Source organism: Mastigoproctus giganteus, chromosome 11, assembly GCF_048544385.1.
Source record: "Mastigoproctus giganteus isolate SK-2022 chromosome 11, ASM4854438v1, whole genome shotgun sequence".
NCBI classification, from domain to species: domain Eukaryota; kingdom Metazoa; phylum Arthropoda; class Arachnida; order Uropygi; family Thelyphonidae; genus Mastigoproctus; species Mastigoproctus giganteus.
Genome location: NC_143585.1, coordinates 58,257,275 through 58,276,475, shown reverse-complemented (window position 1 = coordinate 58,276,475; position 19,201 = coordinate 58,257,275). Strand labels below are relative to the sequence as shown.

The 19,201-nt window shown below is 38.9% G+C and overlaps 1 protein-coding gene across 1 annotated transcript in view; it reads left to right on the top strand.

The window, feature by feature from the left end:
- Positions 1-558: 558 nt before the first annotated feature.
- The window catches only part of LOC150078029 (xaa-Pro aminopeptidase 3-like), a 123,915-nt gene continuing 105,272 nt past the window's right edge, over positions 559-19,201 (top strand). The window contains exon 1 of the mRNA XM_090384341.1: positions 559-620. Coding sequence (XP_090240467.1) covers positions 572-620 — 49 coding nt within the window. The 5' untranslated portion in view covers positions 559-571. The remainder of the gene's footprint in view (positions 621-19,201) is intronic.

Genomic DNA, 19,201 nt, shown 5'->3' with positions numbered 1-19,201 from the left:
TTGAGCGTGTACAGATAAGGGCAACAGGATTGTTCAGGGGAATGAAGGGATACTCTTACCAAGAGAGGCTTATGTTCTGCAAATGGCAGTGGCTGGGGACTAGGCACCTGCACGGTGACCTTATTGAGTTGTATAAGGCCTTGAATGGATTAAGCACGCTGAATTCTGATGGGATCTTTCCACTTGTTCAGATTACGAACCTAAGGGGGCATAAATTCAAATTAAGAAAAGACAGATGTAGAATAGATGTGCGGAAATTTGCCTTTAGCCAGCGGGTGGTTAATTGCTGGAACAAATTTCCATCTGTCGTTGTGGAAGTTGATAGGTTAAATTAATTTAAGGAGGAACTGGACAGGCATTTGGAGGGAATGGTGTGATTTTTTATGGCTGATGCTGCATAAGCTCATATACTTGCTTTCTTGCATCACATGCCACTACTACAACAACTACTACTACACTACTAATGTGCAATAAATATAATTGTGAATTGTTGTTTCGCTCTGGCAATCTAATCACTACATCGACTATTGTAGATGGCGGTTTGTCCTTTTTTTTCCTCTTATTTCTTAGAATGGCTTTTGTTTACTATTGGACGAATTTGATATATAGAAATAAATTAGGTATGTAAATTAATATTTCATTTATCTGACATTTTCAAGGTTACTTGAATAATGTTAATCTTAAGTGAACTCCTTTAGCAGTGTATTTCATCAAGTGCTTAACTGTATCATTTGCTATTGCAATATTTAGCAAATAAGCACGTGTACAAAGTGATACAGTAAAATTTGTTATGTGATGTATTCCGTAAGTGGTTCTTGCCGCAAGCTTCATGGTCTTTATTGGCAATCATAGCTAATTTTCTCAAATTTTCATTGTCTTGCTTAATCATACTACCAATCCAGAAAGGTTTCAGGTTGAATGTTTTTCTAGAAGTAACGTGTTTACTCATATGCGAATAACTGCGATTTCTTCGGTTTGGTGGCATGACTATCCACCGGTATGGGCGCTTCATTCTGCCCTACCCAACCTCAAGTTAGAGAATGATTCACAGAATTTACGTATATATTATGAAAACTGCCCAGTAATGTCAACGGAATTGAAGACAAAGTCTAGTGTATATCATGGGTTTCGGCTGTGCTTCAACTACTATGACCAAAAGTATTTAGCATTAGTTAAAACATTGAAGTGAAGTAATTTTGTTTTGGAAATTAAATAAAAAAACCAGCAATTATCATTTAAGATATCTTAAAGTATAACCACATTCAGATATCGTAAAGTATAATCACATTCAAATGTGGTTATTCATTTGGATTAACCCCGGGGCTCACATCTGGTGAGTATGGGCTTGGCACACCCAGGGTCCTGAGCTAGATAACATCATTCTTCTCTTTCTTGGTGATTCCCTTCTACGTTTGACTCTCTCTCTCTCTCTCTCTCTCTCTCTCCCAGGGTTACTCGGGAACTTTTTTTTTTTTCCTGGTGCAGCATAAGCCTCAGGCTTCCTTGCCACATATGGATATTAATAATAATAATGACCACATTCAAATGCCTCATTAGAAAGAATTTTCAGCTTAACGAAAACTGTTTGGCGGAAAGAGAGAAACCATCTTTTATTAGAAAATTTAGAAGCTGAACTTATGATGAAAGAAAATTATAACATGCCCTGTTCAGAATTTAAAAACTTTTTTTGAAATCTTCGGAAGGAGAAGACATTTTGAAACTAACAAAATCTTAAGAAAAATATGTAAAAGTAGTCTTCCTCACTATTTTTAAAATAACTGTTATAAATAATGTAGTTTATATAAGACAAATACATATTAACAACAGTCATATAACAAATAAATTCTATGATTGATTGATTGATAAAAAAATGTATTTTAATTGTAATTTTATATTTTTATTTTCTTTTTTGAATAAAAAAAAAAAATGCTATACTACACATTTCGTTTCAAATTGTCCCACTTACCAATTTTTCAAAATATGGTCACCCTGATCCTATACATGCATCTTGGCTCAGTATACCCAGTAATAAATCTTGTGTGTGGTCTGCCTGTGAAGCAGGTATATTATGAATAAGTATTGGTTGTGGATCACAAGTTACAGATTTTCTGTGTGGAATGGTGATGTCATATCACTGTGAAAAAAACACTGTAGAGCAGAAATCAAGAGGCCAAAAGAACATCTGTCAGTGCATTAATCATCTGTAGGGGACCACATAATCTAGGTTCATCAGTAGGGATGTCGAGTATCACAGTCGCTAATTTCAAACAGCATTTGGAATGGTATTCTTTCAGCTGGTTGACTGTTACGCCAGTAGCAGAAGGTGTAGAGTGACAACTCTTGCTACTCATTGTTTCATCACATAAATGTGTGGTGAGTGAAGATTGCCCAGAGAGCAGTTTTCCTGTCAGAGTGTTGTCTTAATAGAAAGTTTGTTAGAGGCTGCCTGACAGTATGAGACTGTTTCAACTGGTGTGTATTTGGTCCATTGGTAGTAGAACTTGAAACTATGTAGTTCATGACTTCTTGGATTTTTGGACACGTGAGGAATCCCAGTACTTTTGCCATAATAGTATGCGTTGTCTGTATTTATTGGTCTTGTTATCCATTGGGTTTCATTGTTTACTTTGTATTTGCATTGACAGAGGCTTTAATGTTGTCTGTTTTGATGGATTTCTTTTCTGAAAGTTTTAGTGTGCATATAGATCCTCAGTAAAAAATGGATTTATTTTTCTGATAGTGTAAAGATGTTTATTGAAATTATAAAGAATGAAAAAGAACTTTTTTGAAATTGTTAGTATTAGTAGTGGTAAATGATGCAAGAAAGCAAGTATGTGGCTTCCACACCTCTATGTATTAAACAAGATTACAAGTACCTCTTTTAATTTATTTTTTCTAAGGTCACTATTAGGCAGAAAATCCGATTGATATTTACCATGGAGTGCATTGAAGTGCCTTTCTAAATTTCCTTTTTTAGGTTTAGCCACGGAAGTGTTGCAGATCAAACAACATTTTTCTTTTATCATTACAAAAAAGTATTCTAGTTCCCACTCTTGATGAAAATGATACGTTTTAATCTTTTTTGTTGTATTCATTTTAAATCAAATCAAATTACCGTATAAGTACTGTACAATTATTAATCTAAAGTAAGCTAAATAAGAATTCGACGCATACATTATGCTCTCCACAAACGTAACTGCGAGGATTTTCACTAGATAAGCCTGGCGGCCGCAGGCGACAGGAGCAGTCACGTGATTAAATGGATTTTAATAAGTGTATGCAGTGGGTGTATAATAATAATATTTAGATTTTAACTAATCTATTTATTATTACTATTAGCCATATGATGCAAAGAAGCCTGAGGCTTCAGCTGCACCAGCCAAAAAAGAAAAAAATTTCTGAATTACCCTGAGAGAGAGAGAGAGAGAGAGAAGTAGAAGGGAATCACGAAGAAAGAGAAGAATGATGATATCCAACTCAGGACCCTGGGCGTGCCAAGCCCATACTCACCAGATGTGAGCCCCTAGGGATCTTTTTTATATATATTTAAAATTCTTTGTGATCAACTGAAATTAAAGCTGTGACCACCCCTGCTGTATATCATTGATAGACCTCCATGAACTGTCCCAGCAGTTGTCTGCACTGTTTGGTGGACTTCATGACAGACTGTACAATTACACCTATGTCCTTTCATTCTCCACTAGCTGTGTTGGTATATTATTTTGTTTTTATTGCTGATTTGTATTTATTGGTGGTAAGTCTCAATTCTATTTTTCTTCTCTGTTCTCCTTTTCCTTGGCTGGATTACTGTTTTAAACCTAATGTCATTGTCATATCATGTCAGTGAAATTATTATTGTAGGGATGAAATGTTTTATTCCACTCTCTAAATTTAGGTTTGCCAATAAATGTGCTGGGGCTCTGTGCAAGATAAGAATGTTGCTTATTGTATTTGGCTTGCATCCAGATCTCCAGGTTCATTTCCTGCCTACACCAAAACTCACAATGAATGTAAAGCAGTTATTAATCAGTCCAAACTAGATTTTGAACAGGCAAACACTAGTTGAACATTTTGGGATCTTGCCAAAATGCTATTGGCCTCAACTGGGCAAATTATATTGGTTATATAATTTGCCCATTTATATAACCACTTCTGTTTAAACCTGATGGTTCTATTGCCACCTCAACTAAATATAAAGCCGACTTATTAGCATCCTACCCAAATCTTGTATTGGCGATCTTGATAAACCACTCCTACCGTTATCAGTACACTCCACCAAATGCCTCCTGCAGTTTTCCGTGAAAAAGATGTTAGAAGAATTTTGAACATTCTTGATGACAAGAAAGCTCTAGGTCCTGATGGTATTTCTCCACTTGTTCTCCTGTTTCTGTGTTGCCTTTTTACCCTTCTTATTCCATGTGTATTTTTCCATCTGTGTGGAATAAGAAGTGCAATAAACCAGTTCATATACAGGCCTAAAAAAGGCTAATAAATCCCATCCATCCAACCATTATCCCATTGAACTTACCTGTACTCATTCCAAAGTAATTGAGACCTCCAACTCATAAACTGTCATGAAATCTTTTCGTCTGATTGATTACAAATATGAATTCCTCAGTGTTGATCCACCTGTGATGTACTGGTTAATCTTCCACAAAATTCAGCTGAAAAGTTTGGTGAAATTCAAGCAGTTGCCCTTGATATTTCAGAAGCTTTTGATTATGTTTGGCATGAAGATCTTCTAAATAAGCTTCTAATTTCAATTTTCTCTCTAAGTATTAAGTTCACTAAGTGATGGTAGATGGCTTTTTTTTCTAACTTCTCCACTGATGCTTTTTTCATAAGGTTCAGTTCTTTCTTCCACTCTTCCTCTTTTAAATTAATGGCCTTCTTCCATTGATTGGAACTCCTATCCAGAGTTTTGCTGATGATAGCATATTTCATTCTGCCTTCCAGTTCGAGAAACCTTGCCCAGGACAAACAGCTTTAACTTCTCAAATATCCACTACCAATTCCATAAATTCTGATTCAAGGTAATTCTACAGTGAGCCAAAGATAACTTAGTTAATTTCAATCCTTCTAAAACTCCTTCCTGTCTTATATTTTGCATAAATGATTCTACTGCTCCTGGCACTCAGATTTCTCGACAAAATCGCATATCTCTATTAGGGATTACCCTGACTTCTAACCTTTCTAGACTTCCCCTATATCTAAAAATTGCTTCCTCTGTATCAAAAAATTCCTTCTTCTTCATCTAAAAAACTGGGTTTTCTTGTTTGCTCTTGGTGTTACTTTCTAAACAGCTACTCACTCTGTACAAATCTCAAATCTGTCCTACCATGAAATATTGTTCCCACATCTGGGGACCTTTTCCATAGATACTTCCTTGGATACTGTTTGCCTGAATTTGTTTCTATAATTCTTCCAAACAAGTCCAAACACATGCTGCAACAGTCACATCTATGTACTGTCCAACTTCACTCTCACAGAATCAACTTTCTTTTCCTCATTTATCTATCCCTATAATTTCTGTTTTCTGGAACATCCTCCTTCATATGTATTTTCTGAAAATTATAATTTACAGAAATTCAAGTTTAATGTCAACAAGTATATTCTTCTGTCTTCTCAACCTTCAACCCTTGCATGGTACTAAGTACTATAGGTTCTGCATTGTTTGTGTTTTGGATTTTCATAAAAAAAAAACAAAAAAACTGACACTTCTTAGCCAACATTCCATTCATTGACCACTCTGCTAACATTTCTATCATCTGCAAACTTAAAAAAATACACTCCATATGCCTTCATCAATAACATGAATAAATATTTTAAACATTAAGGGGCACAGCACTGAATTGCTGATGGACACTATTAATAACAATAGTCCAAGAAGAGCAGTGTCCATTTATAAACACTGTCTTCTGCCACTTAACCAATATTCATATCAATAACTTGCCTCCAATGATACACACTACTCAAATTTGTACAGCAGTCTGTGTGGAACAGTATCAAAAGCTTTGCTGAAATTTAAATACATGATGTCAAAATTATTATTTGTATCCTAACCCCATAACAAATCCATACAGTGATTTCCATATAATTAAATTCCTCTTAAGATGATCCTGTAATACTTCCTTAACCAGTGATTATTTTGCCCAGAATGGAAGTCATACTTATATAATTGTTACATTGTTCCTTGATCTCCCCTTTGTGAATAGGAGAGACATTATTATTATTATTTTCATTTGTATTGTAAACAAATTCAAATGATAAATAAATTTGTGTTGTATTGTATTGTGTTGTGTTATATTATTATTATTATTTGTAGTAGTAGTAGTAGAGGTCCACAATCTCTTATCTAAAATTCTGAAAACCAAAAGTTTTTCATGGAGTGTCACTCGTGTGCACTGCATGACTGAAGCAGGTGAGAGGTGTCAGTTGCATAGACAATATACATACATTCAATTATAGATAGGGCACAGTAATAAAATAACGTGGACGATATTATATACATAGTTTCATTTTATGTTATATATGTCGCCACATTATGATAATTATTTGGTGAAATTTTCAAATATTTGTTAAATATCGATTTTGGAGAATTGTACATTTATGACTCTTCTAAAATTTAAAAATTTCAGTGTTAAAAATATTTTTATTAATTATAAAACTTTTATGTTTTTAAATGTTAGAAAATAATAAAGATTATTTTTAATATAAAACAGTAGGTTTTAAATTCTTGACGTACATAATTAAGAAATAAACGTGTTAACAGTATCTTATCAATGACATTAGACAAGTTGATATAAGCATAGCATGGTCAGTTGTCTCAGAACTGCTACTAGTTACACATGCGTTTGCTGCGCTCTGATTTTGATTTTTTGTGGTTTTTAGCTTAATTTCAATGTGAAAATGTCAAAGAGCTGCAATACTCCTATAGACAACAGTAAGAAGAGAAAAAGGAAGTGTTCCTCATTATCTATAAAGCAGAAAGTGGAGTTATTGCAGAAGTTTGATCATGGTCTGTCTCTGTGACACTTATGAAGAATGTGATGTGGACTACCACAGTATATGACTTAAAGAAACAGAAAGACAAATTGTTGAAGTTTTACACTGACAGTGATGATCATAAACTAATGAAAAATACTCAAGCCTTGTGTATGGCAAAAAATAAAGATCTTGATCATGTGTTGAGAGTGGATTTGACAATGAAGAAGTAGAAATATGCCACTAATTGGTTTGTTGATCATGAAACAAGCTAGAATATATGAAGAACTGAACATTGAAAGTGGTGTGAATTTTGCCAAATTTACCAAAATAATATCTGTATTTGCTACGTTCTTAGAAAAGCATTAACAGTGGCCAATGAGAGAACACCAACAGGTGTTAAGGATGCCAAGGACAGGTTGACTGTTCTTGTGTGTGCCAGTGCGGCAGACACACAAGTTAAAGTTGGCAGTGATTGGAAAAACCATGGACATGTGTGGACATGTGTTTTTGTAATTGGCGGCTCCTAGAACGTTAGTTCAACTCCGCCTCGTATCTCTGTGAAGAACAGTATCACTACAAATGGGCCAGATATGTGTGTGACGAAGGTTTGTGTGTATTATGTTTGTTCTGTTGTTCTGTTCTGGCCGCTTGGCTACCCAGAAGCATCAGTCACCTGGACAGATGATTCTGGGTACTCGTCCACACCACGGGAAGGTGGGCCAGTCTCAGCTAATCACGCACTGTCTCAATACGAGACTCTGATCCACCTGATGTTGCCAAAAGGTGGGCCAGATTCCTCTAGGGGCCCACTCCAGAGGAGAGAAAAAAAAAAAAAAAAAAAAAAAGAAACATATTTATTTAGATTTTCCCGTGGTGCAAAAGAAAGGAAAAAAAAAAAAAAAAAAAAATGATATCACTGTAAAACGCAAAACAAAAAAAAAAAAAAAAAGTGACAGCAACCCTGAAGAACGCAAAAAAAAAAAAAAAAAACCAACCATGTGACTGATTGTAGAACGCGAAGAGAAAAAAATAATAAATAAATAAAATAAATTAATTAAATAATTAATAAAATAAAATAAAATAAATAAAAAAAAACATGACTGATTGTAGAACGCGAAGAAAAAAAAAAAAAAATATATATATATATATATAATAATGATAATAATAATAATAAAAAAAAACAAAAAAACAGCCATGTGACTGATTGTAGAACGCGAGAAAAAAAAAAATATATATACATATATATCTATTAAAAAAAAAAAAAAAAGAGGGGGGGGAAGAGAAAGAGAGAGAGATGTTTTCCTTCCTGAGCACAGGCCGCAGAAACAAGCTCCACAGCCCATGCAGCAGGATGGGGGGGGGGAAAATACATGGTCGGTTTCAGTTCACTGCTGGGTCATCGATGTTTGCCACTGGTGGTCTGTCAATCCTTCTTCTGCGCCTAAAGACTTCAGCTGAGTAGGCTTGCAGTGCAGGGAGGTTGTTAGGGTTCTGTAGGAAGAGCTTTAGATGCTCGCCAGAGATCTGTGTACAGCTGACAAGGTTGTGTCTCAGCATACGCAATGCACTCGAATAGTACATGCCACCAGTTCTCTTTGGCTCCACAATGGCAGAGATCTGTTGGGTGGAGACCCAGATGGTGTAATTTTTCATTCATGGATCCGTGTCCGGTAATTAGGTATGACGTTTCTAGTGAAGGGGTGAACCAAGACTGTACAGATTTAGTAGCAGTGTAGGTTACATCAGGTAGGAATCTTTTTGTGACAATACCCAGTGTTGAATTATGCCATCGAGTTTGCCAAATGTTGAAGAGCTCGTTGTAGCAACGCGTCATCTCAGCCTTGGGGTCAGCATCCAGATTAACCTTAATGTCGAGGATCCTTGTTGGGATATTTTTCGTAATTCAGAAGCACAACCCTCGGAAGATGACATATAGATCGAGCGGAAGTGCTCCCGCAATGACCTGAATGGCAGGAGTGGAGACCGTTCTACACACTCGGCAGATTGCCATTAACATTGATCTCTGGATGGTTCCGAGCTTGTCTCGCATCTTTACAAGAGTTACCCAATGGAACCAGGCTCCAGCTGCATAGGTCACAATTGGTAAAAATACTGCGTTGTAATACAACCGCAGGGACCTTTTGGAGAGTCCCCAATCATTCTTAGAGATGCGTATGATGGTTCCTGAGAATCTCTTAACTTTGTTTCTTAAATTAACAAGATGTGGAAGAAAGCTGAGTTTGTGGTCAATAATCACTCCAAGTACTTTGGTTTCGGTGACGATTGGCAGTTGAGCATTACATATCTTTACCTGCGGTGGGCGCCTGAGATCCAGTCTATTCTTGAATAGCATCATTTTAGTTTTTGTTGGGTTGATATGCAACTTATTAAATGCGGCCCACATTGAGAGATCGTCGAGGACTTGGTTTGCATTTTCTTCAATGGCCTTCCGCGAATGCCCTGACACCACAACTGTGAGATCATCGGCAAAGGCCACAATTTTTGTATTCCTGAAGGCACGGGAGAGCCAGTCTTGGAGGACTATGTTCCAAATGAGGGGTCCCAGGACTGACCCTTGGGGACAACCTTGATTTACTGATCTGGTGACTTGTTGGAATTTTGACTTGAGAATAACTGCTCGGTCGGAAAAATAATTCTGGAAGAGGCTGTATAATTGTTGGGGGAAGCGGCAGTTCGAAGGTGTGCCAAGGCACTATCCCACCAGACGGTGTCAAAGGCTCCCTCGAAGTCTATGAAGATGGCCAATTCGAATTTTTCTTCAGAACTTTCAATATGTAACACCAAATCGAACAGAGCTTCTTCACACGACCTTCCACGGGTGAAGCCATACTGGCATGGTGAGACCAAATCATGCATTTGTAGCATGGAGACAACCCTGAGAGCCATGAGTCGCTCAAGGACCTTACCAAGGTTATCCAGCAGGGCAATAGGCCGGAAGCTGCGGGAAGCTGAGGTTTCTTGATGAGGCGAATGAGGGCAAACTTCCATTCTTTTGGGAAGCATCCTTCTTCCAAGCATTTATTGAAGAGAAGGAGTAGATGGTGCGGCCGCAGTGTATGAAAGCGGATGATGAAGATGTATTCTATTAGGTCAAGGCCTGGACACTTTTTGGCATTAATGTTTTTAAGGACTGCTCCCAGTTCTTCAATTGTGAATGGGTTGGCTTGCTCTTTTGCTATATAATTGCTGTTGGCAGCTCTAATTGCTAAATGTTCTGGATGATCCTCAGAGATGTCATCAGGTGGAAACAGTTTGTCTAGAATAAGGTTGGCAGAATCTTTCCAACACTTAGTTTCCTTAGTGTCTACTGAAACAGTGTTGAATATTTCTGGGGAGAAGGTTTTCTCTCTCAAAATCTTATATGCCAGGCCCCATGGATTTGTACGGTTGGTTTCTTTTATGAAATTTGCCCACGTTTCTCTCTTTCTGGCTGCAATTGCCTTGGTATACTCATTCTTTTTGGCGATATAATCCCTATGAAGGCGTTCGACATCAGGAGCTGGCCAATCACGGTGCCGCTGGTAGTTCCTGCGCGCAGAGTGGACTGCCTTACGAAGGATGGTAAGTTCCCGGGTCCACCATGGGCAGATTGCTGGGCGGAACACCTTCTTCCTTGAGGACTTGTATGAGGCTCTCAGTATGGAGTGCTGGATAAAGGTGGTCAAGTCCTGTGCATTTAGCGAGTCCATCTGTGATGGGTCTGGGTTTGGAAAGTCCAGTTCTATGGAGCTGTCATATGCTTCCCAATTGACGTTTCTCGAAGAGAATCTAATGAAGTCAGTTGGCCTTGCTCTGTTGTTGTTTCTCGGTGGAACCAAGTCAAGATGGAACAGTATGGCTCTATGGTCGCTAACAGTCAGATCCGGAGTTACCTCCCAGCAACTAACTGACTGACGTAGGTCTTTTGTAGAGAGGGTTAAGTCAATATTAGATTCACCGGTGGAGCTAGAGTAAGTAGTGAACTGGCTAGGCTGGTTATGGATAATAAGATTTTGGCTGAGGATGAAGTCCTCAAGAAGCTGGCCACGGCCATTGGCAACTGCACTGTGCCAGAAGGGAGATTTTGCGTTCAAGTCAGATGCAACCAGGAGTTGTTTGGAGCCAATAAAATTCAGGGCAAATTCCAAAAAGTTTAGTGCTTCATTGATGTTACTTGAGGGAGGGCTGTAGAGTGACATCAGGTAGAATGATTGATCTGTACGTGTAATCTGGATACAGGTGGAGAACTGATTGCAGAGGCCCTGGACAACCAGGACATCGAGATCCCTATTTATGACTGCTATACATGTTTTTGGGTCCACTGGGACAGGTTGAATGACTCGCGTGTGTATGGAAAAGCCAGTAATTTTAGAGGTTGGATGGGGTTGTATTCTTGCAGCATACGGCTCTTGAATCAGAACAACATCAATTGAATGCTGCTCAGTGGCCTGGCGTATTTCATCCGCAACTGTGCGGGACCTTTGCCCATTTATTTGCATCATTCGCAAATATTTAGTTTGAGATACAGAGGCTCCTCTTAGGCTTCCAGAAAGAGTGGGCAGGACTGGAGCGGGGACACAACTGGTATTTCTTGTTGGTTTAGGCATCAGCGGTCCTTAGTCTTACGAGTTCCAGAGCCCTTTGGTATTCTGGGCATAAAATATCCCAGAGGGAATGGTTATGTGCTCGCCTGTTCCTTTTACAGTTCACACAAGAGGGCTCTTCGTCAATGTAGGGACATACTGCTTGGACATGCCCACTCCTGGCACAATGCCTGCAGGATGGAGATTTGTGGGAGCAGCGTTGGGAGGTATGCCCATATCCCAGACATAGGAAACACCTTGTGACAATTGTAAACGGGCGAAATCGGTGTGCACTGCAACCAAGGAATAATCTATCAGTAGAGAGGACAGTTCTATAAATCCGTGGAGAGAAGCTGATTACTTTGTGTTCTGTAGAGTTGGATTTTGATTTTGTTGCAAACCTAAAAGTGGTCTCAGCCTTAACTTCCTCCCAGGAGAATCCCTGGTCCTGTAGGTTTCTGTGGAACAGATCTTCAAGTAATTCGTCGTTCGAACTGTGCTTTGGAACATCGTACACTATGATTGACGGATTTGACTTTTTAGGAGGAGCTATGACCACTCCTGCATTTGTGAGAGTACCACATGTGGCAATACTTGTTAGATCTTCTTTTGTTGCGGTCTCCAGTAGGACTCCTTTGTTCCTAATGGGTCTCAGGTATTTCACTTTTAGATTCTTATAATCAACCCTTATAGTGCTTTGCACCAGATCTTTGACGTCATGGCTAGTCTTGAGCTCTGAGGTATCACTTGCTCTCAACAGTAGTAGATGCTGTGGCTTCTTCTCTGGGTGGTGCACATGGAGAGTTTGTATAATGCCATGGGCAAGGGGCTCTTGTCCCGACTTCACTGCATCAGCATAGGAAGTGACATCCGCAGCAGGCCCAGGGGAGCACGGAGTCTCAATATAGTCAGGGTCAGCATTAGTACAATTTTGGGGCCTGCCAATAGCATCAATGACCTTTTCCAGGACATCAGTTTTGGATCGAAGTTCTTCATTCACAGCTTTGAGCCTCTCATTGTCAATGAGGAGCTCAGTTGTAATTGACTCAAGGGTGGACCACAACTCCTGCACACGGTTACCTGCACTTCTGGTGAAGCGACTGGAGTCATGGTAGGAATGCGATCAACTGCCTACGAAGTCGAGAGATTGTTTGCTGAAGGGTAGCTGGCTCTGGAGTGGGTTCACCTTCTGGGACACTAGATGGAGGAGGTATCCCCAGTCTACGAGAGGGTTTTAACCCAGCTGTGATAGCGTTGGCAAGGGCTGTCGGTGTGATAGTTTGGGAGACGCTTTTAATCTCTGTATGGGTGGAGGCCATTGCCCCAGAAGGAGGAGCAGCATCGGTGGGTTCAGCAACAGGGCTTTGGTCAGGGGCCAATGCCAGTGGTTGTCCCTCATCTTGGGTCACAAATTCCGAGCAGAGGAGAGCAGCCCATGTCTCCATGGTCTCCTTAGTTTTCTTGTTGGCCTTCTTCTTTTTCTTTTCTTTTTTCATTGAGAGATATCCACTTTTGAGCTGAGTCTTTGGCGGGGTACTAGTTGGAGGGGGATTCTCTGGAACTGTTTCAGGCTCCTCCTCACTAGCAGAACTGGAACTTTCCCTCTCGCTCATGTCAGGTGAAGGGAGTGCAGGATGAAAAGCAAAGCACAAGTGTAGCGATGAAGTGTAGCATTGACAAAAACCAGCAGCTTGTTGGGCTGGAGGTTGGACTGTCTGAGGAGATAATTTTTAATTTGCACTTGAGGAGCAAGTTCGCAGCAAGTTGTTAGGGGGCACTGCGAATAGCGCACTGTTACAATCTGAAGGTTTTGATCAAGTTTCCAAAGCACTAATTAACTATACTGATTGTGGAGACAATTGAATTAATTCCACTCATTATATTGTATAACACATTATGAAATAAGTGGATTATAAATTTAAGAAAATAAGCAGCAGCATAATTAAAATATAGGTTCGTGGCAGTTTTCAAATGCAGGAATTCCAGCAACCAATCACAGGAGAAAGCACTGTTCACGTGACTTGTTCCCGGAAGAAGCAATGGCCGACTATTTGCTAATTAATTTATCGCTAAATGTGGCAACAATAGTAAGAACCCCATAGTCTTCTTGGTAGTGAGTATAAATTATATAGAAATATTCCCCAGTGTTCCAAAAGTACAGTTAATCAAACTAACAAGCAGCAGGAACAGTATTAACTGACACTATAGAAATCATTACAAGACATACCATAGGCAGAACTACAGTGGGAGCGGCCATTACATACAAACAACAACGAGGTAGCATGTCTCTACAATGCCAAATTAGAAAAATGTTAATATCTTCTCACTCACTTAAAATTTAGCCACAAAAATACATGCACCAACTCACCAACTAATATGGAGTCGACGACACTACTTTAAAATTGCTAATTCCAAAAGTAATCCAGAATTTGAACAAACTTTTGAAGAGCTTCACAAACACAACATAACTATATAATTCGCCGCTAGAAAAAACAGACATCCAAGGTTTGAAAGGTAAATTACCTGTGTGTTATTATGTCAACAAGAAAGCATGGGTAACCAGAGAAGTGTTAGGCACATTATGGCCTTTGCTGCTCTTGCGGTGTAAAGCCTACAGACAAACAAACCAGAGAAATATTTTCTGACTGGTTCAGTAACCACTTTGTACCAGCAGTATGAGCTTATTGCAGGCAAGCTGGACTGTAAGAAAATTGTAAACTTTTATTGTTCCTGGATAGTTGCTCTGTACATTCCCCTACTGAACTTGTTGTGAAAAGTAATGATTTTGACATTTATTTTCCCACTAATGTAACATCTTTAATACAGCCTTGTACCAAGGAATTTTGGCTCCATGAAGAGCCAGTTTAAAGACATTTGTTTTGAACTCTATACTTAATGCAGATGCATAGGAATCCAAGGCTTCTCAAAAGAGTTCAGTTTGAGGATGCCATTTACGTAGTTGCTAATGTTTGGAACAATATTGATAAAGCAACATTAACAAATGCTTGGCACAGACTGGTCTGCAACAATGTTTGATGAAAATGAACCTGCAGATGAAAACTGTGAAGGATTTAGTGTCGCTAAGGAAAAGAAGATGATATCAGTCCTTATTTATGCCAAAAATTTATCATCCAAAAGCGTAAATAATTTAGAGGAAGCTGACAATGATGCCCTTGTTATGCATTCGTTGAGTGATGGGAAAATTGCTAAAATAACATTAAATCAAGATAAGCATGAGGATAGAGATGATGATGACATTATGAACATAGGTAAAAAACTTCATAGATGATATGGTGAATGTGTGATCAGTTAACTGAAGGCCTTAAACAACATGCATTTATCAGTGAGCAATAGATTATGGCAATTTACACAATTAAAGAGAGATTGTTTAGACAGAAACCATTGCTAATGACGTGGAAAAAGTTTGAAAAGGCTGTCTGTTGCACTACTGCTTCATCACTTGGGAACCCAGTTTCTTGCCCATCTTCAGATGTTAGACTGCAAGCTAATGATGACAACACTGATGTGCCCTCTTATGAATGTTTCTCTTATGAATAAACTGTACTAGATTATTTATCATCTATATTTATCCATTATTTCATTTATGAAATTATTGCTGCACAAATAAACTAATACTATTTATAGTCTTTATTTATCCCACTCAGTGTGAATATTCATAAGTTTTGCTGATGAAATATTGTTTGCTTACGAGGTGCTGCCACATACCCTGCTAGGGTGTTACAGTAATATATTAATCTTATTAAATTTCATTGTTAATTAAATTATACTCAAATGGAATCATGACCCAGACTTGAGCAGAAAAGCAATGGGCACAAAGTAACAGGAGTGCTATGGTTCGGGGGAGAACTGAAGGAGGCGATTCTCCAATGCATCAAAGTCTAAAAAAAAAATTGTGTGAAACATGAAATGTTTTCAGACCTTTCTAGAACAGGGTATGATCTAGCCAAGGAGGATGTCTCTCTGTGTGCTAGGTGCAGAGACTGAAGAAATTAGGCACCAACTCAGCGTTCTGCTGGGCATCTATGAGAGCTTGAGGTGCAGGGTAGATGCCATCGAAGAAATTAATATGAGCCGATGAAGCTCTCGGCTTCCCAACTCAACATCAGAGCTCACTCCTGTGCATCAGGCAATACAGTGGCAATCTCCAACGCAGAATGTGCTGATCCCACAGGAACTAATTATTGTTGGTGACTCTTGTCAGGGAGATGGGGAATATATTATGTAAAAAGGATATATGGAACAGGACCAGGGTATGTCTGCCAGGGCCAAAACTTTATGACGTTCTAGAGCAGATATCATCTTTTAAGGGCACTAAAGGTGATATTGTTGTACACATTGGCACTAATGACCTTAAGGGTAAGAGATCTGCAGATTTACTTTACAAGTAGAAGAGCTGACCGGGCTAGCTGGGTGGTTAAAGTGCCTACCTAGCAACCCAAAGGTCGCGGGTTCGATTCCCGCCTCGGGCTTGGATCAAAGTACTGCAAAAACCTTTGGAGGTGCATTATGGCCACAGAAGCCTATGCGCCAACAACTACCAAAAAAAAAAAAAAAAAAACAAGTAGAAGATCAGTGCTGAAAAAAAGTTACGAGTTAGGGTTAAATTTGAAAGTGTCTGCAATTCTGTTCTGACAATAGGGGGAGTATATGATGAGAACCTTGTCAAATCAGTTCGGCCCTGAAGAGGTGTACAAGGCTCACGGTGTAGAGATCTTTTGAGCGTGGCCTGTCCTTACTAACAGGAGAGACTGCTTCTACAGGGATGGGATACATTTAAATAGAAAGGGTGCAAGAATATTTACTGATGCTATCGAGGCAGTGTTAGGTGGGTCGGAAAACTGCTAGCTTGAGAGGGGGGAGATTCACGAACTAAAATATTAACAGTAGCCACAGGCAGAGGTGAAAGTGAGTCTTGGACTGCTTCTATTGTAATGAGCAGCAGCTTAGAGAGCAAGTTGCTAGGGATTTCAAGAGCTGCTGGAAGTTATCATGGAACAAGTAAATACATGTATACTTGCATGTATACCGCTGCTAGAAGTATAGTAAATAAATTTGATGAATTTGAAGTGCTGATCAAGACATCAAAGGCAGATACCGTTGGGATATCCGAGACACGGTGTTGGACAGATATAAGCGGTGCAGAATTGGAATTTGGGGAGTACAGCTTGTACAGAAAAGAAAGACAGGGTAGGAAGGGAGAAGGGGTTATGCTGTTAATTAAGAAACACAAAGTCTAAGGAAGTGAATCCAGTTGACATGGGTCAACAGTGCAATGTTAAGTCTGTTTGGTGTGACATAAACAATGCGAAAGGGAAAATGAGAGTAGGAGAGTGTTATAGGGCTAATGACTCTGATGAGTACAATGAACAGTTGTGCAGAGAAATAGTGGGCCAATAAATCGGAATGTCTTGTAATGGGGGATTTTAACTTTCCAGATATTGACTGGAACTTGTAGATTGGTCACTCGCACACTAGCAAGATATTTAGGGATTTATTGGATTATTGTTTTCAACAGCAACATGTTTGAGGGGCAACCATAGGGAGTAATACTCTTGATCTGATTATCGGTAGTGATTATTCATGCATTAAGAATTTGCAGATAAAAGGACCCACTAGGTGACAGTGATCACAGTGTACTGATGTGGGATTTACTTAAAGATGTAACTACCATCAAGGGTAAAGGGAAGGGTTTTTGTTTTCGTAAAGGTGACTACAGTGGTCTAAGAGAGTTTTTAAATTCTATACAGTGGGATCAACTGATCATATTACCAAAGGTGAATTCTAAATGGGAAGTCTTCAGGGACTTAATCTTGGAGGCTGCTAGGCTTTTTATACCAACTAAGTTCAAGGTTCAGGCCTAAATGGATGTCAGATGAATTAATGAGGCTTGTGGGATAGAAGAAAAATGCATGGGATGCATATAAATTATCAGGCGATACAGAAGCCTACAGCAGATATAAGCTAGTCTGTAATCAAGTCACAAAGGAAGTTAGTCAGACGAAGGCAGATTACAAGAAATCTTTGGCAGAGGATGGAATGAAAGACAGCAAAAAGTTCTTCAAAAAGTTCTTTTAACGCTAAAAGGAAGGTGATGAATCAGATGATCCTGCTCAAGTAGCTGATAAATTGAATCAGTATTTTGCATCTACATTCACACATGAGGAGTTATTCAAGGAGGGGAATGCCAGAAATTTATCAAACTCTAACAGGAGCTAAGTGGTTGGTAATAACGAAGAGCAAGTGGAGGAAAATTGTTGAAGTTAAACATCAAAAAGGCTCTTGGAGCAGATGGAATCTATTCAGTTATATTGAAGAAGGCAGCGAGGAAAGTAAGCAAACCCTTAGCCTTAATTATGAGAGCATGCTTAGAGGCAGGGGAGGTCCCCATGGACTGGAGATGTAAATGTATCCCCAATTGACAAAGGGGGTTGCAAAGTGTGACAGAAATAATTATAGACCTGTTAGTTTAACTTCTGTTCTGGAGAATATAATGGAATCACTGGTTAAAGAGGTGATACAGGATCATCTAGATAAGACTGTAGTAATAGTTCAGACACAGCATGGAAGTCTTGTCTGACCAATTTGATTAGATACTATGATGTGGTTGCAAAGGAACTGGATGCAAAAAATAAATTTGATATCATATACTTGGATTTCAATAAAGCTTTTGCTACTGTTGTACATGAAGACTGCTGTACAAATTGGACAGTATGGCATTAAGAGCAAGTTGCTGCAATTGCTAAAGGGATGGTTGAGTGGTAATAAATGGACACTGCTCTACATGGACCGATGTTATTAGTGGAGTCCCTCCAGGGTTTGGTGCTGGGCCCATTGTTTTGGGTATTTATCAATGATATCAATGAAGGTATATCAGGCTTAATGTCCAACTTTGCAGATTATACAAAGGTTGGCAGGGTTGTTAACGACAGTAAAGATGCTACTGCAGCAGGATCTAGAAAAGTTAGTCAGATGGGCTGAGAAGTGGCAACTGAAGTTTAACATTGACAAATGCAAAGTACTGCATATGGGTAGCCGTAACCCAGGAGAAACGTACCAACTGTATGGTATTACACTCAGGGAGATGGAGAATGAAAAAGACCTGGGGTTAATTGTGCAGTCAGATATGACGTTCTCTGAGGTGCAGACGGGCTCCCAGAGCAAGTCATGGAATTTTGTCAATGATATACAGCAGGCCCTCATTATAACACAGTTCGCTTTACGCTGATTTGCTATAACGCTGTTCTTATATTCTAACCTGTATCTGACTATAACACTGTCACAAATCACTATAACGCTATTTTAAAGATTGCGTTATTGGCTTATTTAACGAAATCATTTCATTTGATGGTGTCAATAGCTTGAAAATGAATAGCAAAATAGCATTAAAACGTTTCCCACGCTCAGTGAAATTTTCTCGCATGCTAATTTAATTGCAGTACAGTGACTGTTATGTAGTTCCAAGATCAACATTTTAAAAAATGATCAAGTATATTGCTTGTAATATTTGCATTATTTGCATTTATCCGTAGTCTAGTCATCACTGAGTACAATATTAGACATTGTGCATAACGGACAATTTACTCGAACATTGTCCCCTCGACGTGGGCACC